Source organism: Mastigoproctus giganteus, chromosome 3, assembly GCF_048544385.1.
Source record: "Mastigoproctus giganteus isolate SK-2022 chromosome 3, ASM4854438v1, whole genome shotgun sequence".
NCBI lineage: Eukaryota > Metazoa > Arthropoda > Arachnida > Uropygi > Thelyphonidae > Mastigoproctus > Mastigoproctus giganteus.
The window spans coordinates 120,105,221-120,123,121 of record NC_143577.1 but is presented as its reverse complement, the minus strand read 5'-3'; the positions used below and the strand labels follow the sequence as shown (position 1 = coordinate 120,123,121).

Below are 17,901 nucleotides of genomic sequence, written 5' to 3'. Positions count from 1 at the left end.
ATGTCTATATACTAAAATATAGTATATAGACATAAATGAGTAAAAAACATAAATATGTCCAGGGCATGCTAACACGGATGGGTGATAGTGTTCCCGGATAACCCGAGCACCAGCTTTATATTTTTCAATCATATGCTATTTACTTCCCACAACTAAATATTTTTCACAATCCGGGCTATTAGTGCAATATGAGGGCAGGAGTGCATTTCTATCCTAATTACTTTCCTAATTTCACCTCCCATCAGCTAAACAGCTATACAGTTACCTACTACTACAACGTGTACATAAAATAAAAGATATATATATATATATAGAGCCTATTGGTATGGATTAAGTGTAGTCTAAAGAACTATTAGATGTATGGAAATACATCTGTTGAATCGATAGTAAAATCGCAAGAAAGTACCTGTAAAGAAAATATGAAATTTGCAATGTGAAATTACTTATTTTTGCAATTACGATGATTACAGCCACTACACCACTACAGTAAAATAAAAATAAACCATTCAGAGAGCAAAAGACTGATCTTTTGATCGATTTGCCTTTGCAGCGATTTGTCTAGTGATCAAAATGCAGCGATTCCCTGAACATTATTGGCTTTGTGGTCCTCTGTTGAGATGAGGCATAATGATCAGTCTATTTTTGGTTTATTTTGTTTTATTTTACTGTAGTGGTCTAGATTTCTGTTGGTGATATTTCACATAAATTTGGACCTGGTGCCCGTCAGAGGGGGTGCCATTAAATTTCTGTTTTAATTGGCTTTCAAAATTGAATGAATTATTATTTATTATTCTTATAATTAGATGTTCTAAATTATCTTAGAGATTTTCTGCTGCAATAATTTTACTCTTGTTACCCCTCTCTTCCCTCCCTGTTTGTTTTGATTCTTAAGTTTAATTTCTACTATTTTCGCTCTTGTCTTGCCATACTGCTGGCATTATTTTATTTTTTATTTTTAACTCTCATTCTAATTTATTTGTATGGTTATATATATATATATATATATATATATATATTTATTTAATTTTAAAAAAAAATAATAAATTTTTTATATATAAAATGACTTTTCTGAGAAGTGATTGAGATTTAACATTGACAATTGTTAAAATAAAATGCAAGGTAAGTTTTAGGAAGCTGATTTATATATTCCTGTATATTGACATGTGCATTTTGAAATGATGAGAAATTTACTAAGGAATGTTGCCATATAAAAGTGTCTTTTAGATAATAGTTTTGTTGTGTTTAGTTTTTTTGCTTGATTTTGTAATTTGCTTTCTGCTTGTAATTGATTTTGTAATTTGCTTTCTACGTAGAATATTTATAGGCACTTGGAATGTCAATGGCCAGATTCCACCAATTTCAGTCAGTGAATGGCTAGCTTCAGATCCAGAACCACCGGACATCTATGCAGTTGGATTTCAAGAGCTAGATCTTAGTAAAGAAGCTTTTCTTTTTAATGATACACCACGTGAAGAAGAATGGTTATCTGCTGTTTGTAATGGCCTTCATTCAAAAGCCAAATTTATTAAAGTATGTATGCTGTGTAATTACATGGTTATATTTGTTTAATAGCATTTAAAAGTGTCTGTAATATTGACATAAGTAATGAAGAATTATAAGACTTAGAATATTTTATAACAAAATTTATATTGCCTATGAAATAAAATAAGTATTATGGAGCATTGTCTTTACCTTGTAGATATTTTGGCTACCAATAATATTTCAACTATCATAAGTAACACAGTATTAGTATTAGTAGAGGTAAATGATGCAGAAAGCAACTTTCCATAGCAATACCCCTCCCCCAAATTCACATCATACCCATATCCTCCAATAATTTTCCTAATCCTTCCTTAAATTTATTTAAACTCTCAACTTCCACAATTCCAAATGGAAGTTTTTTACAGCAACCAATTACTCTCTGACTGGATACACATTTCTACATATCTGACCTACAACTATCCCTTCTCTTTGATTTTCTATGACGTCGATGAAGGGATATAGGGCATGATGTCTAAAGATGATGTAAAGATCGGTAGAGTAGTTAATGATCACCTCCAAGCAGAGCTTCTTCATATCCTAGATAGACTTCAGGGATGATCAGAAAAGTGGCAGCTATGCTTTAATTCAGCAAATTGCAAGGTCCTTACACCTGGGGAACAGCAACCCCAGAATAACTTATACACTCGGTAGAGTTGAACTAAAATTGGTAGTGGAAGAAAGGGACTTGGGAGTTATGGTCAGACATGAAGGTCTCCTGCCATTGTAGACAGGTTGCAAGTAAGGCCCATGGTGTCCTATTGATGATTTATCAAACATTTGCTAGTAGAGATAAGAATGTCATTATCCCACTGTGTAAGGCTATTGATAGACCACACCTAAAAAATGACATTGGGTTTCTTGAAATGGTCCAAAGATAGGTAACTCATCTGGTGAGATTGGCAAAAGGGCGTCCATATGAGGAAAGACTGTGAATATGTGGGTTGCTCAGCTTGGAAACTAGGCACCTTAGAGGAGACTTAATTGAAGTGTTTAAGGCTCTGAGAGGCAAAAGTAAAATGAATGAGGTTGAAATTTTCACAATTATAAAAGATTCTAGAATAGGGTCCATAAATTCAAGTTAAGGGGGAGATATTTAGACTGGATTGCAGAGAGATTTATTTTAGCCAGAAAATTATAAATTACTGTAATAAGTTATCTACGTATGGGTTGTTGAGGCCGAGAGTTTGGGGAAATTCAAGGTCAGCTGGATGTGCATTTCCCTACAAGTGCATAGGTTGCACAGGTTGTCTATTTCCTTTTATTTTATTATTATTAATTATTTATTTTATTTAATTTTATTTTTATTGTTATTTTACTTTTTTTTTTTTTTTTTGGCTGTTGCTGCATAAACCTTAGGGTTATACTAAATGAGCACTTGAAGCACATGCTTAAGCTGGCATCATGAACGCCTCCAAAACAGCAAACTACACGTAGTGCTCCTAACATCAGATAGTTTCAAACTAGACGGGGCACTTCTAACATTTCATTGGATGTCACCACCGAATCACTTTTTCTATTCTCAGTTTCAAGATGGATGTTGTTCAAGTTGGATGTATTGCATATTTATGTAGTGTTGATTGTGAGTAGAAAGAGAAACCAATGGCCGACCGGGCTAGCCAGGTGGGTAAAGTGCCTACCTGGCAACCCAAAGGTCGCGGGTTCGAATCCCGCCTCGGGCTTGGATCAAAGTACTGCAAAAACCTTGGGAGGTGCACTATGGCCACAGAAGCCGATGCGCCAACAACTACCAAAAAAAAAAAAAAAAAAAAAAGAGAAACCAATGATGGTGGATTCATCCTGCAAATTCAAATTAGTTAAAAAAAAAAAAGTTTTATATTATGTTTGAAACACACAGGAAGTCTTCCGAAAATTTTTATATATATATTTTTTTATTTTACAGAATGCTAATACAGAGTTTTGATGAACTTCTATTGTTAATTAGTGGAAAAAAATGCAAAATTTGATATGATGCAGAAATGAATTCCGATGTTTACATTTATGCTTTATGTGCTGTACCGACAGGCCAGCTCCCACTAATTGAAATATTTCTGAAATGTTGTTTTCTTTGTTTGTAAAATTATTTTATTTCTACCCGCTGTTCTTATTCGGAGATTAAGGTATTTGTATTTGAATTATTTTCGGTAACATGAAGGGTAACTTCCTGTTTGATTTTATCGCACAGGACTTCTCAGAATAAAACACCTATGTTTCTGTCTTTCCACTACCCAACATTATTTCCAGAGGGAATATTGATTAGTACTTAGCATTAGCATTAGTAGAGGCATACAATGCAAGAAAGCAAGCTTATGCATCATCAGCCAAAAAAAAAAAAAAAAAAACCACCCATTTCACCCCAACAAAAGATGGAAGTCTGTTCCGCCACATCAATTACCTGCTGGATAAAGGCAAATTTCGGCACATCTATTCTACAACTGTCTTTCCTCAATTTGAATCTGCATCCCCTCAGGTATTACTTTCCATCCTTTTGAAGCAGAAAACATTTTCCACTACCCACACTGGAATGGAGTACTTTTCGTGCGATAAAGGATTAGTGTTGTTTGATTTTACGAATGCTTATGTGAAGACACCAATTTTAAAAGTTTGTATAATGCAACTATCAATAGAAATATTTTCTTGAAATTTTGCTAGAAAAAAAACAATTACAATAAAGCAAACCTTTTTTTTTTTTATCAAAAGTGCATTTCATTTCAGTGTTATCAGTTTTGCACCAGTTTTTCCCGTTTCCAGTGTGGTTTCCAATGGATGAATTTCCTCGATTTTGTGTTAGTAGATGCAGTACACATTGAAGAAAGGAAGTACGATCTTTTCGTTTTTCAAAAACAATCCGTTGCAATTCTTTCGTTCATGTTTTTTATGCCAAGAAACAGTTGCGTGCATTTTAAAATTTTTTTATTATTATTATTATATTTTTTTCCCTTTATCATGCTGGCAACAACTCTGTACTTTGTGGCTTATTGTGCTTTCATTGCTTTGACATATGCACTAGGGAACAAAAATGAGAATAGGAGTGTATTATAGGCCAGATCACTCTTGTATAGCCTGTGTTATAGGCCAAAGGAGTCCTGTATAGTTGTCCCATATAAATGACTATTATATGGTGTTTATAGGCCATTTAATAAAAATAACATTTGGTTGGTGATACATACAGTTTTTCTTGATGAAAATTTGGATTTGTCTCCCATCTCATAACTTGTGAAACTTATCAGAATGCATCCTTAAGCAATTTTTTCTCTGAATTGTTAATAATACATACATTATATTTAACCAAAATGCAATTAGTAGGTATGTTAACCTATTATATACTATTTTGAACAGTTTATTTAATTTTTATATGTAATTTATTTATTTTATTTTTATTTATTTATTTGTTTATTTATATAATATATTACATATTATTTTAATATGCAAAAATCATCTAAGTATGCAAGGTTTTTTTTTATGTATTATGTACTTATTTCAGGTATAAATATAATTATTTTTGGATTGCATTGTTTCTATAATTATTTCTCAAGTAAAACTTTAAAATATTCACTAATTCTGCTATGCTATAACTTTAAAATTTTGGGAAGCTTCCAGATTCCCAGCATGAATGTGTACTGAAAATTTGTCATCACTGTTAACACATGGGCATGTTTTTTTAGTAAATATCATTCTGCACTAGACTTGATTTTATAAAAAAAAAAAATGTTTTTTCTTTTAGTAACTGTAGCTTATAGTAACTGTAAGCATATGTATTGGGTATACAAATCACTCCATTGAGCAAGTAAAATTGACGAGTTAGCTAACAGTAGTTTTTGTTAAATAAATAACTATTGCTGTTATTAACATGATAAAATTTTTTTTTTTTTTTTTTTTACATTTTCATTTTCATTACATTGTATTTCTGCAGTATTTGATCACACAAAAATAATACCTCAATTGCCCAATCCATCTTTTCTGAATTCAATGCTTGAAAATTGAAAGCAGTTTTTTAGACTGAATAACCATTATGAATCATATTTTGAAGATAAAATGTCTTGAATGACATAAAAAATAACTTAAAAATAAGTAATGCTGTCAAGTTGTGGGGAGGGGGGGAGCTAATCTTTTAAAATCTTATTTTAATCTAATCTTATTTTAAACTCCATTCAGGTTTAACTTAAAACCTATAAGCATTCTGATGTAACCATATACATTGTGTATGCACGTGCATGTGCATGCGTTTGCTTGTACATTTATGTTCTCACTTATTAATTGAATATCATTTAAGTATTATCGCTGACCGTGCTAGCCAGGTAGGTAAAGTGCATGCTTGGCAACCCAAAGGTCGCGGGTTCGATTCCCACCTTGGGCTTGGATCACAGTAAAATGCAAAAACTTTGGGACGTGCATTATGGCCATAGAAGCTGATGCGCCAACAACTAACAAGAAAAAAAAAAAAAAGCATTAGCAAGTGTATATAATTCTTAGTTTGGTAGTGTGGTTAGAATATTCAGTGGGAAATATACCTGGTATGTTCCCTATGCATTTGTTGAAATCACAGAATTTTATATGGTAGCTAACAGTTTAAAGATTTAAACCTAGATGTTATATTTAACATTGTTATACAGTCATATTGCACTTCAAAATCAGCTAGAGATAATAACTTATAAACTAAAAATTTGATATTTTGGTTTCAAATTTATTGAAGCATTAATTATGATACATTTTAACACTAATAATATAATTTATAAAATAATATGCAATATTTACATTGTTTATTGGCAAGAATTACCCACAGTGTCTATTTTTATTACACCATTTAAGAATGCCGAGTAAGGTCAAACTACACAGTGTTTATTTGTAGCAAGAAAAGACATTCATATCTAAAATGCTTATAAATAATCTCTAAATTACAGTTTTAAAAATTTATAATTTACATTGTATTTTGATTTATACCGAATTTACTTTCCAATAGGTAAAACTTGTTAGATTAATTGGCATGATGCTAGTAGTATTTGTTCAGAAACAGCATGCAAATGACATACAAGATGTTTCTGCAGAAACAGTTGGGACAGGAATTATGGGAAAATTGGTGAGTAACCTTTATCAGAAGTCATTTATCAAAGCATGAGATATTATTAAAGTTATTAAGTTGATTATTCTGTTGTTTTTGTGATTGTAAATCATTAGTAATGTATTATAACAAGACTTGTCAACAGTGCGAATTTATCATTTCTAGTTTGAGATATAGTTTTTTGGAGTATTGTTCACTTATGAAGCTAAGCCTGATTACTTTTAAAATAATGAATAAATTAAAAATAGTAAAAGTATTATTATCAGATTTTTACAAGTTTTAAGCAAGTTAAAGTTGAATGAGGTAAAAATAAGTTAAAATTAAGTAAGGCTGACATGTTAAGTGGGAGGGTATTACTGATGTTTCTAAGGCCACTTTGCCTTCAAATACCGTTAATTCAAGTCCCATCTTGTTGATGATAAGGTGGGGTGGGAATTGGCCATTGGCCACCAGGTCTTGCATATATTGGTCCTGGTCAAAGGTTGCTGATGTTACAGATGGAACTTGATGTTGCAAATAACTTATAAAACTAAAAATTTGATATTTTGATTTAAAATTTATTGAAGCATTAATTATGATACATTTTAATGCTAATAATATAATTTGTAAAGTAATATGCAATATTTATAAACATTTGCAATAGTATTTTTGAGTAAACACAAAAGCAACATAATAAACTTACCCTTTGCAGTGCTACTTAAGCAAGTCAAAGACTTGCTTAAGTCTTGAATTAGTACACATTGTACTAATTCAAGCATTATTTTCATCATTACAATATAGTATGTATATTTCACTCACCCTGTATGTATGCATGGTATATAGGGTAAGCAAAAAGGCCCTGTGGACCTGTTAGAAGTAGTGGGGTATAGGTTAGAATGGAAGTAGTTATTCTTATGTTGTAGTAAGTGTGCTGTATTTATGGTTACAATGAGTGTTGGAAGTGGAATCACATCATTTTGCTGCAATACAGTTTGTACAGCAGTTCAGTGTGTGCCAGTTTGCTATATGCAACAATTTGGTGCATGACAGTTTGATGTATGCAACAACTCAGTGCATGACAGTTTAGTGTGAGACACTTTGGTGGATGACATTTTGTTGTATGTAACAATTTGGTGAAAGACAACTGGTGAATACAATTCAGTGAATTCTTTGATCAAAAATTTTGGAGCCTGAACTAATATTTTATAAATAATGATGCTTACTAGCTATTTTAATCTTCTTTGAAGTAAGCTAATCGACACTGTATTCACCAATTCCAGTGCTTCTGCAACTTCTGGATGCATTCCTGGTAGGTTTCTGGAAGCAAAGTTTAGCATCCTTTATTTTGCTACTTTGTTCATTGTTTATTTCATTTTCTGTACTGGGCTGTAATTATCATGAGTTTAATTAAACACTGGGGGCTCACATCTGGTGAGTATGGGCTTGGCACAGCCAGGGTTCCGAGCTGGATATCATCACTCACTCTCTCTCTCTCTCTCAGGATAACACAGGATTTTTTTTTTTTTGGCTGGTGCAGCAGAAGCCTCAGGCTTATGCTGCACCATATAGCTAATAATAATAATAATAATAATAAACACACTTATTTCTGTTTCCTTCTAAATTTTACTAATTCCTCTTATTTTTTCCACCTGAGGTCATTACATTCTCCTTAATGTGGGTGCTAATAATTTCTCCATGTTTTCAGATGTGTGTTTAACTTTGGAAGCAGTGACTTCTTTTTATTATTTTCGTTAATTTTTATTTATTCTATTTGATCATTCTGTTGGATCAATTGAAAACTGTATGCTTGTTTTCAGTAGTATTTTCTTTCATTAGTGTCTAATCTTCCTTACTTGCTAAATTCTAATTATTGTTTACTTTCATAACAGTTATGTCAGAAACAGAGGCCTTCATGTCGTTGTATATTTGCATGTTTGGTGGTTGGCTCTTGATAATGAAACAGAAGTTGCTTGTTATACAACAGTATAACAAAGACAATATCAACACATTGTACTAATTCATTGTACACATTGTACATTGGCGTGCGCGCGCGTGTGTGGTAGATTTACTTGTTCCTTGCCACGACTGCAACAATGCCGATTAGCTGTGATGATTGCTTCTATATGTGCTCTTGCTAAATAGTTTATAAATATGGTTTTAAAGTGTTTATTTTAAATTCTTTTTTGAAACTTGAATATAGTGTAATAAGGTTCATCAGGTTTGACTATTTATAATTAAGGAAAGGTAATATTTACGATAAGTCTGTCGTTTTGGCAGTTAGAGCAGTCTTTGTTCTAACTGTCAATTCCAGCTGCCTATGCTTTAGCATAGTTGGTATTTGAAAGTTTGAAGAGCTCCTTTTAAATTCTGCATGCTATGGATACAGGGAACTTTAATTAGGTGGAGGGGTTTGTCACATTGATTACTGTAGTTGTATCTAATTTTGGGACAAAATATCATCTTATCAGAAAAGGTATAGATTTTTAAAGACTTTCAGTTTTAATTAGTAAAGGCCTATACAGCCATTGTTATATAAAAAAAAAAAAAAAAAAAAAAGTTTCTTGAATGGAGTCAGGTTCACACAGGGGTAGTCTCACATGTGATGAAAATTGTGCTGTGGAACTGAAGGATGTTTCAGATTTTACGAATTTTTTTTAAAAAAGGAGTCTAATGTTGGTAGAGAGACCTTTAAATCAGCAAATTTCACACACAAATTGAGGAAGAATTGGAATTCTTTGCATAAACTGTAATTTCAGGATCAAAATATATCACAAGGAAAATTGTCAAAGGATGTAAGCAGAGAATCTTTCTGTGGCTTTTGTCTTCTGAAGTGCAAGTGAGAAAATGATGGGATGAGAAGAGGTTCTCTTGGGTAATGCTGTCATGTTGGCAGAATTGGATAGCGAGAATGATAGGGATGATGAGGGCACTGCTATTTGACACCACATAGATTGTCTGAATATCCCATCAAAACACGCCATCAAAGGCGGAAATGATGTGGTGGTGAAGAAAGCTCAGTTGGATCACTGTGTTCATTGTGCAGTAGGGCTCCTGTTTTAAGAAGAAGCAATAGGAGAAAAGTTAAAATCAATACTCATGAGGATGTTTCGAATAAGGAATTAAGAGAAATGTTCAGAGGGATATGGATTTGATTGAGGAAAATAAAATTTCTTCAGTTAAAATTGAGACAGGAAATGACACTGAAACCAATATTTTGTCGTCTTCTTCAAAGAGAATTAGGAGCAAAAACATGAAATTTAATCCTAATGTCCACAAATATGACATGACAGCCCATGTAAATGAAGTGTCACCACAGTCCAGCGATTTAACAACCCAAAGTAATGAAATGATGACCCAAGCTGCACAGCTTCCTGAACTAGTACCTATTCTGGATCAAACAGTAGTTCCCGAGGGCTTTGTAATGCCGCAAGTCCAGGGTCTGCGGTCGGATCTGGAGCAGGTGATGGCAGAATCTAGTAACCACATTTCCACTGCCCTTCGGGGAGATATAATGCAAATACGGAGCACGATGGAATACAGTCTCTTTAAAACTTATGTTGATAATGAAAAAGCGATGCCAAAATTGGAAGCCATTCATGAGGAATGGGAAAATCAAATGCTGCAGTGCACCCATTCCTATGCTGAGGATAACTAAACAGAGTATGATGACCAGCAAAGAAGCTCAGCCTAGGAAGAAAATTAGCATTAGCATTAGTAGAGGCATACGATGCAAGAAAGCAAGCTTATGCAGCATCAGCCAAAAAAAAAGAAATCCCTCCCATTTCATCCCTCCATTCGTTCCAAATGCCTGTTCAGCTCAGCCTTAAATTTATTTAGGCTATTAGCTTCCACAACAAAAGATGGAAGCCTGTTCCACCAATCAACTACCCGCTGGCTAAAGGCAAATTTCCACACATCTATTCTACAACTATCTTTCCTCGATTTGAAACTGTGCCCCCTCAGGTTCTTAATCTGAGCAAGACGAAGAATCCCATCAGCATTCAGCTTGCTCAACCCAGGCGCCTCCATAGCCAGGTGGGAGGAGCAGCAGTGTGTAGCACATGCTTCTTGATTAGACTGGGGTTTGAGCCTGTGACCACCAAATACGGAGGATGCGGAAAGGTCAAGGAATGACCACCACATATCCCCGGACCAATATGGCCTTAGTTGCTAATGCTCTTGAAAACCAAATAACAATAACAACAACTGCTCAACCCATTCGAGGCCTTATACACCTCAATCAGATCACCTCGCAGGTACCTACTCTCCAGGCACTACAATTTGCAGAACTTAAGCCTTTCTTGGTAAGAGCACCCCTTTGTTCCCCTCACCAATCTTGTTGCCCTTCTTTGTACTCATTCTAGCAACTCTACATCCTTCCTAACATGAGGCCTCCAAACCTGTACACAGTGCTCTAGGTGTGGCCTGACCATTGCCCTGTATAACGTGATTATCACCTCCCTATCCCTGCTAGCAAAATTCCTATATATCATTGACAACACTCCATGACCTGCTCTGGCACCCCATCTGCACTGCTCAGCAAACTTCATATTTGGCTGCACAATTACCCCCAGGTCTTTTTCACTTTCCACTTCCCTGAGTGTATTTCCACCAAGTTGGTACATTTCTCTTGGATTATTGCTACCCATATGCAGTGGCTTCCATAGTCGAGTGTCAGGAGCGGGAGTGCAGTAGCACATGCTCTTTGAGTAGACCGGGGTTCAAGCCCCTTACTGCTGAATATGGTCGATCTGCCAACCCGCACTGGACCAGCATGGCAGATTATGGTTCATTTCCCTCAGCATGAATCGTTGAGGAGGCTTCCATCCTGCAGTGGGTTGATAATGGCTGCACTTTACCTTTTTTTTTTTTTTTTTTTTATATATATATTCAGTTCTTTGCATTTGTTAATGTTAAACTCCAGTTGCCACTTCTCAGCCCAATTTCCCAACTTATCTAGATCCAGTTGGAGTAGCATACTGTCATTACTGTCGTTAACAACTCTGCCAACTTTTGTATCATCTGCAAACTTGGACATTAAACCTGATATACCTTCATCAATATCATTGATAAATATACAAAACAACAGTGGGCCCAACACCGAACCCTGGGGAACTCCACTAATAACATTTGTCCACGAAGAGCAGTGACCATTGATTACCACTCTCTGTTGTCTCCCACTCAACCATCCCTTTATACATTGTAGCAGCTTACCCTTGATCCCATACCTCTCCGATTTGTACAGCAGTCTTCCATGTGCAACAGTATCAAAAGCTCCCCTAAAATCCAAGTATATGATATCAAAATTATTTTTGGCATTCAGTTCCTTTATGACCACAACATAGTATCCAACCAAATTGGTCAGACAAGACTTCCTCTGACAAACCCATGCTGTGTCTTAACTATTACTGCAGCCTTGTCTAGATGATCCTGCAATGCTTCTTTAACCAGTGATTCCATTATTTTTCCCAGAACACAAGTTAAACTAACAAATCTGTAGTTACTTGTGTCACCTTTTTGTGAACCCCATTTGTGAATTGGTGATACATTTGCAAGCCTCCAGTCCATGGGGACCTCCCCTGAGTCCAAGGAAGCTCTCATAATTATGGCTAAGGGCTTGCTTACTTCCTTTTCTTTTGCTGCCTCCTTTAATATAACTGGATAGATCCTGTCCACCCCAGGTGCCTTCCTTATGTTTAACTTCAACAATTCTCCTCCACTTTGCTCTCAGTTATTACAAAATCACTTAGCTCCATGTTAGCATTTGATAAACTTCTGGCACTCCCCTCATTGACTAACTCCTCATGTGTGAATGTAGATGCAAAATACTCATTGAGTTTATCAGCTACCTGAGTATGATCATCAATAGTCAACCCATCTATATTAAGTGGTCCAATCTGATTCATCCCTTTCCTTCTAGAGTTTACATAAGTAAAGCACTCCTTGCTGTTTTTCTTTGCATCCTTTGCCAAAGATTCTCATAATCTGCCTTAGCCTGTCTAACCGCCTTTGTGACTTGATTACAGACTAGTTTATACCTGCCATAGGCTTCTGCCATACAGAAGCCTATGGCAGGTATAAACTAGTCTGCCATAGGCTTCTGTATCGCCTGATACTTTATATGCATCCCATACATTCTTCTTCTCTGCCACTAATTCATCTATAGCCTCATTCATAGGCTCATTAATTCATCTGACATCCATTTAGTACTAAACCTTGAACAGTATTTCTTAGTTGGAATGAAAAAGCCTAGTAGCCTCCAAAATTAAGTCCCTGAAGGCTTCCCATTTAGAATTCACTGTTGGTAACATCATCAGTTGATCCCACTGTACAGAATTTAAAAACTGATAAGACCTTTGTAATCGCAGAGGTGAACAAACAGCTGCACCTCATTGTCCTTTGCTTGCTGAATGAATATGCTCAACAATCAAGCTAGGAAATAAAAAAAATGAATCGTGACAAACCTGCAAGAAGACTTTAAAACAACAAGGATTAAAGCTATTCACAAGATGGATAATGTAGGTGTAGTAATAGAAACCGAGACAAAGGAAGAAGCTGACAACATCAAGACAAATCGAAAAATCCCCACTCTGGACCTGTCTGTAGCCCCAAAAAGAAGGCACCCCTCAATAATTTTATTTGATTTGGATAAGGATTATACCCCTGACCAGCTTGTAGATGAAATATCAGCATAATTTCCAAGGATCTCTCCCAGACCAGAACGAACAAAAATTAGTCTACCCAAAGTACTCGACAAAGTCAAAAACTGGCAGCAGCACAAATTGGATTGTCGAGTTGGCACCAACTGCATGGCAAGTACTACATTCACAAACAAGGATCTATGTGAATTGGGGCAGCCACCGCTTCCATGAGCATGTGGCCCCGGGTGCCAAGCGTTATAGTGATCGAGCAATTTCCTGAGTGATTTCTAAAGCATTTTCTCAAAGATATAGTTTTCTTTCAGTTATAAAAGTTTTCTTACTTTTCTATTATTACGCAACTTAGTCTTACAAATCGTAAGCAAGTTTAAGAAAGGAAAAACACCTTTCTTCTTTTTTCCTTAAATTAACGTACTAACTTTTATACCGCTTGGTCACTCTAGCGGCACTGCTCCTGCCTCCCCATGGCGGGGCCGGTAACCTGGGAGAAGAAATCCACTCTCCCAGGGCTGAAAGGAGCAAAGATGGATAAAAATGTGTATCCACCTTTAGAGCCATTGAGCTCAAGACGAGACAACATAAATGACAATGATAATGACTTCTCTCAACCCAAGAGGCTGAGAACAACCCCTCAGGAGGAGATACCATCATTCCTCATTCTACACTCTCTTAGAGCAGCCTCTGAGTAAGTTATCGCCATTCCTTATACAAAAATGTATTGGGTCTGCTGCAGGTTCACTGAAAACGGTAAGGCGACTTCAGTCCGGGGATATTCTTGTAGAGACTAGTAAATCTCAAAATTCTGCAAAATTATTAAAGTTGACTACTTTTGGTGGACAATCAATAAAAGTCACTCCCCATGGCACCCTAAACTCCTCGAAGGGGGTAATTGCAGAATGGGACTTGTTAAATGTATGAGAAGAGGAAATAGTCCAAGAACTTCAAGAACAAAAAGTAATCCAAGCAAGGAGAATTCTGACTCGGAAAGATGGTATCCTTGTTCCCACAAGGAGTATAATCCTCACTTTTAGTTCTCCTATCCTACCAACATCTGTTAAAGCTGGCTATCTTCATTGCCGTGTGCGTCCTTATATCCCGAATCCAATCAGGTGCTATAAGTGCCAAAAATACGGACACTCCCAAACTGCATGTAGAGGTATGGCAATATGTCCAAATTGTGGATCAAAGGATCATAATCAATCTGAATGCACTGCTACTTCTCAATGCCCAAACTGTAAAGGTAATCACCCGGCTTTTTCGAAAATATGCAAATTATGGAAACAAGGGAAAAAAATCCAAAAATATAAAGTCGAGAATAAAGTCACATACTCAGAGGCAAGAAGAGAAATACTCAAAACAGAACCAAAGCGTACATATGCCACTGCTGCTAAACAATTTCAGTCAGTAGGTATTCAAACAGATGTTACAGTTCCTCCAAATCTATCCATCGCTGATTGAGCACGTTCTTTGCTCTCTGCTTCCAAACAGTGTCCTTCTCAACAAAAAACTGAACAAGCCAGTAACACCCTAATTACCATTCCAACCGAACGTGCCTCAAACAGCAAAACCAAAAGTGGCAGAAACTAAAGTACTGAACCCACCAGTTTCAACGGGCATGGATGTTGACCAACACAGTGAAACAGATAATGGCATATTAGAACTTCATGCGACTGATGAGATGGACGTCACACGTCCCTACTTTCCAAAGAAAGAGAAAGCGAAATCGGATCGAGGCAAGCAACTTTCAACTAAAAAAGCAGCCAGAAACAAAAATAAACAACAAAACCACTTAATGGAAAGATTCCTCCAATGGAATTGTAGAGGCTTTCGCAATACAAAAGACGATTTATATGACCTCATCAACCGGTATGATCTAGCAGGCATATCCCTACAGGAAACCTACTTAAATGCACGAGTGTGTCCCACCATTAAAAATTACACCATCTTCAGATGAGATAGGAGAATAGACTCGCCAGCCCGTGGAGGAGTGGCAATTCTTGTTAGAAACAACGTTCCATCGAAACATATTGCTCTTCAGACCCCTTTTGAAGCAGTGGCAGTGCGTATTGTAATTGGCATCACTCTTACAATAGCGTCAATATATATCCCTCCTAATTTCTTATTCACTTCAGATGACCTAGAAAATCTAATAGACCAGCTACCATCTCCGTTCTGCTTGCTCGGAGACTTCAATGCACATCACTCGCTGTGGGGATCTCCAACAATTGACAAGGGGGGTAAGCTAATAGAATCCTTTCTTGATACTTATCAACTCACCATTTTAAATACTGGCGAGCCAACCTACATTCATTTTTCGACTGGATCCATGAGTTCAATAGATCTGTCGATCTGTTCTCCCTCCTTATATACTATTATGGAGTGGTCTGTTCTTGACAATCCACTGAACAGTGATCACCTGCCAGTTCTCTGCAAACTCCCCTTCCCCATGTCGCTCCATTTGGAAATTCCGTAGGGCACACTGGAGTGAATATGCCTCTCATGTTCAGTTAGATGATAAAATAATACAATCTGAGACCATAGAAAATGTCACGGAACACATTACTACTCAAATATTACTAGCTGCCACCATTGCAATACCAAAATCTTTACCGGGGAAACGGAAACACAGTACCTATTGGTGGAACCAAGATTGTATGCATGCGAAACGGGAAAAAAATAGATCTTGGAATTTATTTCGTAAATTCCCCACAACTAGTAACCTAATTAACTTCAAAAGACTGAGAGCCAAGTTCTGCAAAATAAGAAAAAATGCAAAGAAAGAAGCCTGGATCAGCTTCTCCTCAAGTATAAATAAGGACACAGATAGTAGAATCATTTGGAGGAAAATTCAAATGCTCAATGGCAAATATGTCCAGTCCCCAACTAAATTGGGAAGGGAAGGAGTTGTCATCACCAGCAGATATAGCAGATGCCTTAGCGGAATCATTTGCCAGCATATCAGCAATATCCACCTTTAACCCAACCTTTCAAAGAATTAAAGAAATTCTTTAATTAAACAATTAAAGCAGAAAAGCGTAAGATTAATTTTTCTACGGCAGTTTCACATCCATACAACCATCCATTCACATTAGCAGAATTACTAGGGGCACTCAATAAAACACCCAATAGTGCTGCTGGTCCAGATGGGTCTATTATATAATGTTAAAGCAACTTGACAACAGAGCAAAAACAACATTGTTAAAATATTACAACCGTATTTTCTTAGAAAATACCTACCCACTCTCCTGGCGTCACTCAATTGTTCTAGCCTTCCCAAAGCCAGGAAAGGATCGTACCTTTCCGCATAACTACAGGCCAATTTCACTGACTAGTTGTCTAGGAAAAGTCCTTGAAAAAATGGTTCACAGGTGGCTAACGTGGTTCCTGGAAGCAAACAGCTTACTAAACAGCAGCCAGTATGGATTTCGAAAGAACCGGTCCACGCTAGATGTGATGATAAAAGCTGAGGCAAACATCCGAAATGCCTTTATAAGGAGAGAACATCTAGTCATGATTAATCTCGATATTGAGAAAGCCTTCGATACCACCTGGCAATATGGTGTACTAAAAGAACTCCATTCTTTCGGCTTGAGAGGTCAGTTACCTCAATTCATACAAAATTTTCTATGCAACAGAACATTTTGGGTAAGGTATATGAACAATTTATCCAAATCATTTGAATAAGAGGAGGGTGTACCGCAGGGTTCTATTCTAAGTCCAACATTATTTGCAGTAAGAATTACAAACATGACATGGGAAGTACCAAATACAGTAGAATCGTACATGTTTGCCAATGACCTCATTATCTCCTGTCAATCCCAAACTATGAACATCATTGAAAGACAACTTCAAATTTCTATAGCTAAAATAAAATATGGGCACTGCGGAATGGTTATTCTTTTGCCGAAAAAAAATCCACTGCAATTCACTTTTGTAAAAAACGAAAACTCCACCCGGATCCAGAAATATTTTTAAAAAACAGCCTGATACCTGTCACTAACAATTTTCGTCTATTGGGGCTACATTTAGATAATAAACTTAATTTTGCTTCCCATGTATCTTACCTTCGAACCACCTGTCCTAAAAAACTGAACCTCCTAAGAGCCGTTACCGCCATGTCCTGGGGTGCTGACAGAAGCTCTCTTCTTCATCTCTATAGAGCTTTAATAAGATCACACTTAGATTATGGATCACCTGTCTATGACTCCGCTAGGAACAGTTCCCTATTACATCTGAACACCATACTGCACCTAAGGAGAAAATCCTTATTATGTAACTATGCACTAAAGATTAAGAGTATTCCATCACATCCTAGCTGGCAGCACTTGTTCGACCCTAAATACACCATGCTATATCAAAATAAACCTAATGAGAATCGCCCTGCAGGGCTTCGACTGCAAGAGCTCATGATCAGTTGGAACATTAATTTTCAGGATGTCTTCCAAGACCTTGGTACTCCTGAACCTCCCTGGACTGAATTCGTACCTCTCTGTGACAATTTCTTTTTAAGATGGGGGAAGACATCCCTGGCTAATACAAATTTTCTACAGCTCCATAAATCGCATTCCTTGGAAAACTCAGGAAAAGTACATATCTATATTGATGGCTCCAAAACAGATACAGCTGTAGGTGCTGCAGCAGTTTCTTCCAACTTCTCAGTAGCTG

The 17,901-nt window shown here is 36.3% G+C and overlaps 1 protein-coding gene across 1 annotated transcript in view; it reads left to right on the top strand.

Annotated features, from left to right (window-relative positions):
- Ocrl (Oculocerebrorenal syndrome of Lowe) overlaps nucleotides 1-17,901 on the top strand; it is a 529,958-nt gene that overhangs the window by 172,001 nt on the left and 340,056 nt on the right. The window contains exons 11-12 of the mRNA XM_090369405.1: nucleotides 1,314-1,530; nucleotides 6,500-6,616. Of these exons, the coding sequence (XP_090225531.1) occupies nucleotides 1,314-1,530; nucleotides 6,500-6,616 (334 nt within the window). The remainder of the gene's footprint in view (nucleotides 1-1,313; nucleotides 1,531-6,499; nucleotides 6,617-17,901) is intronic.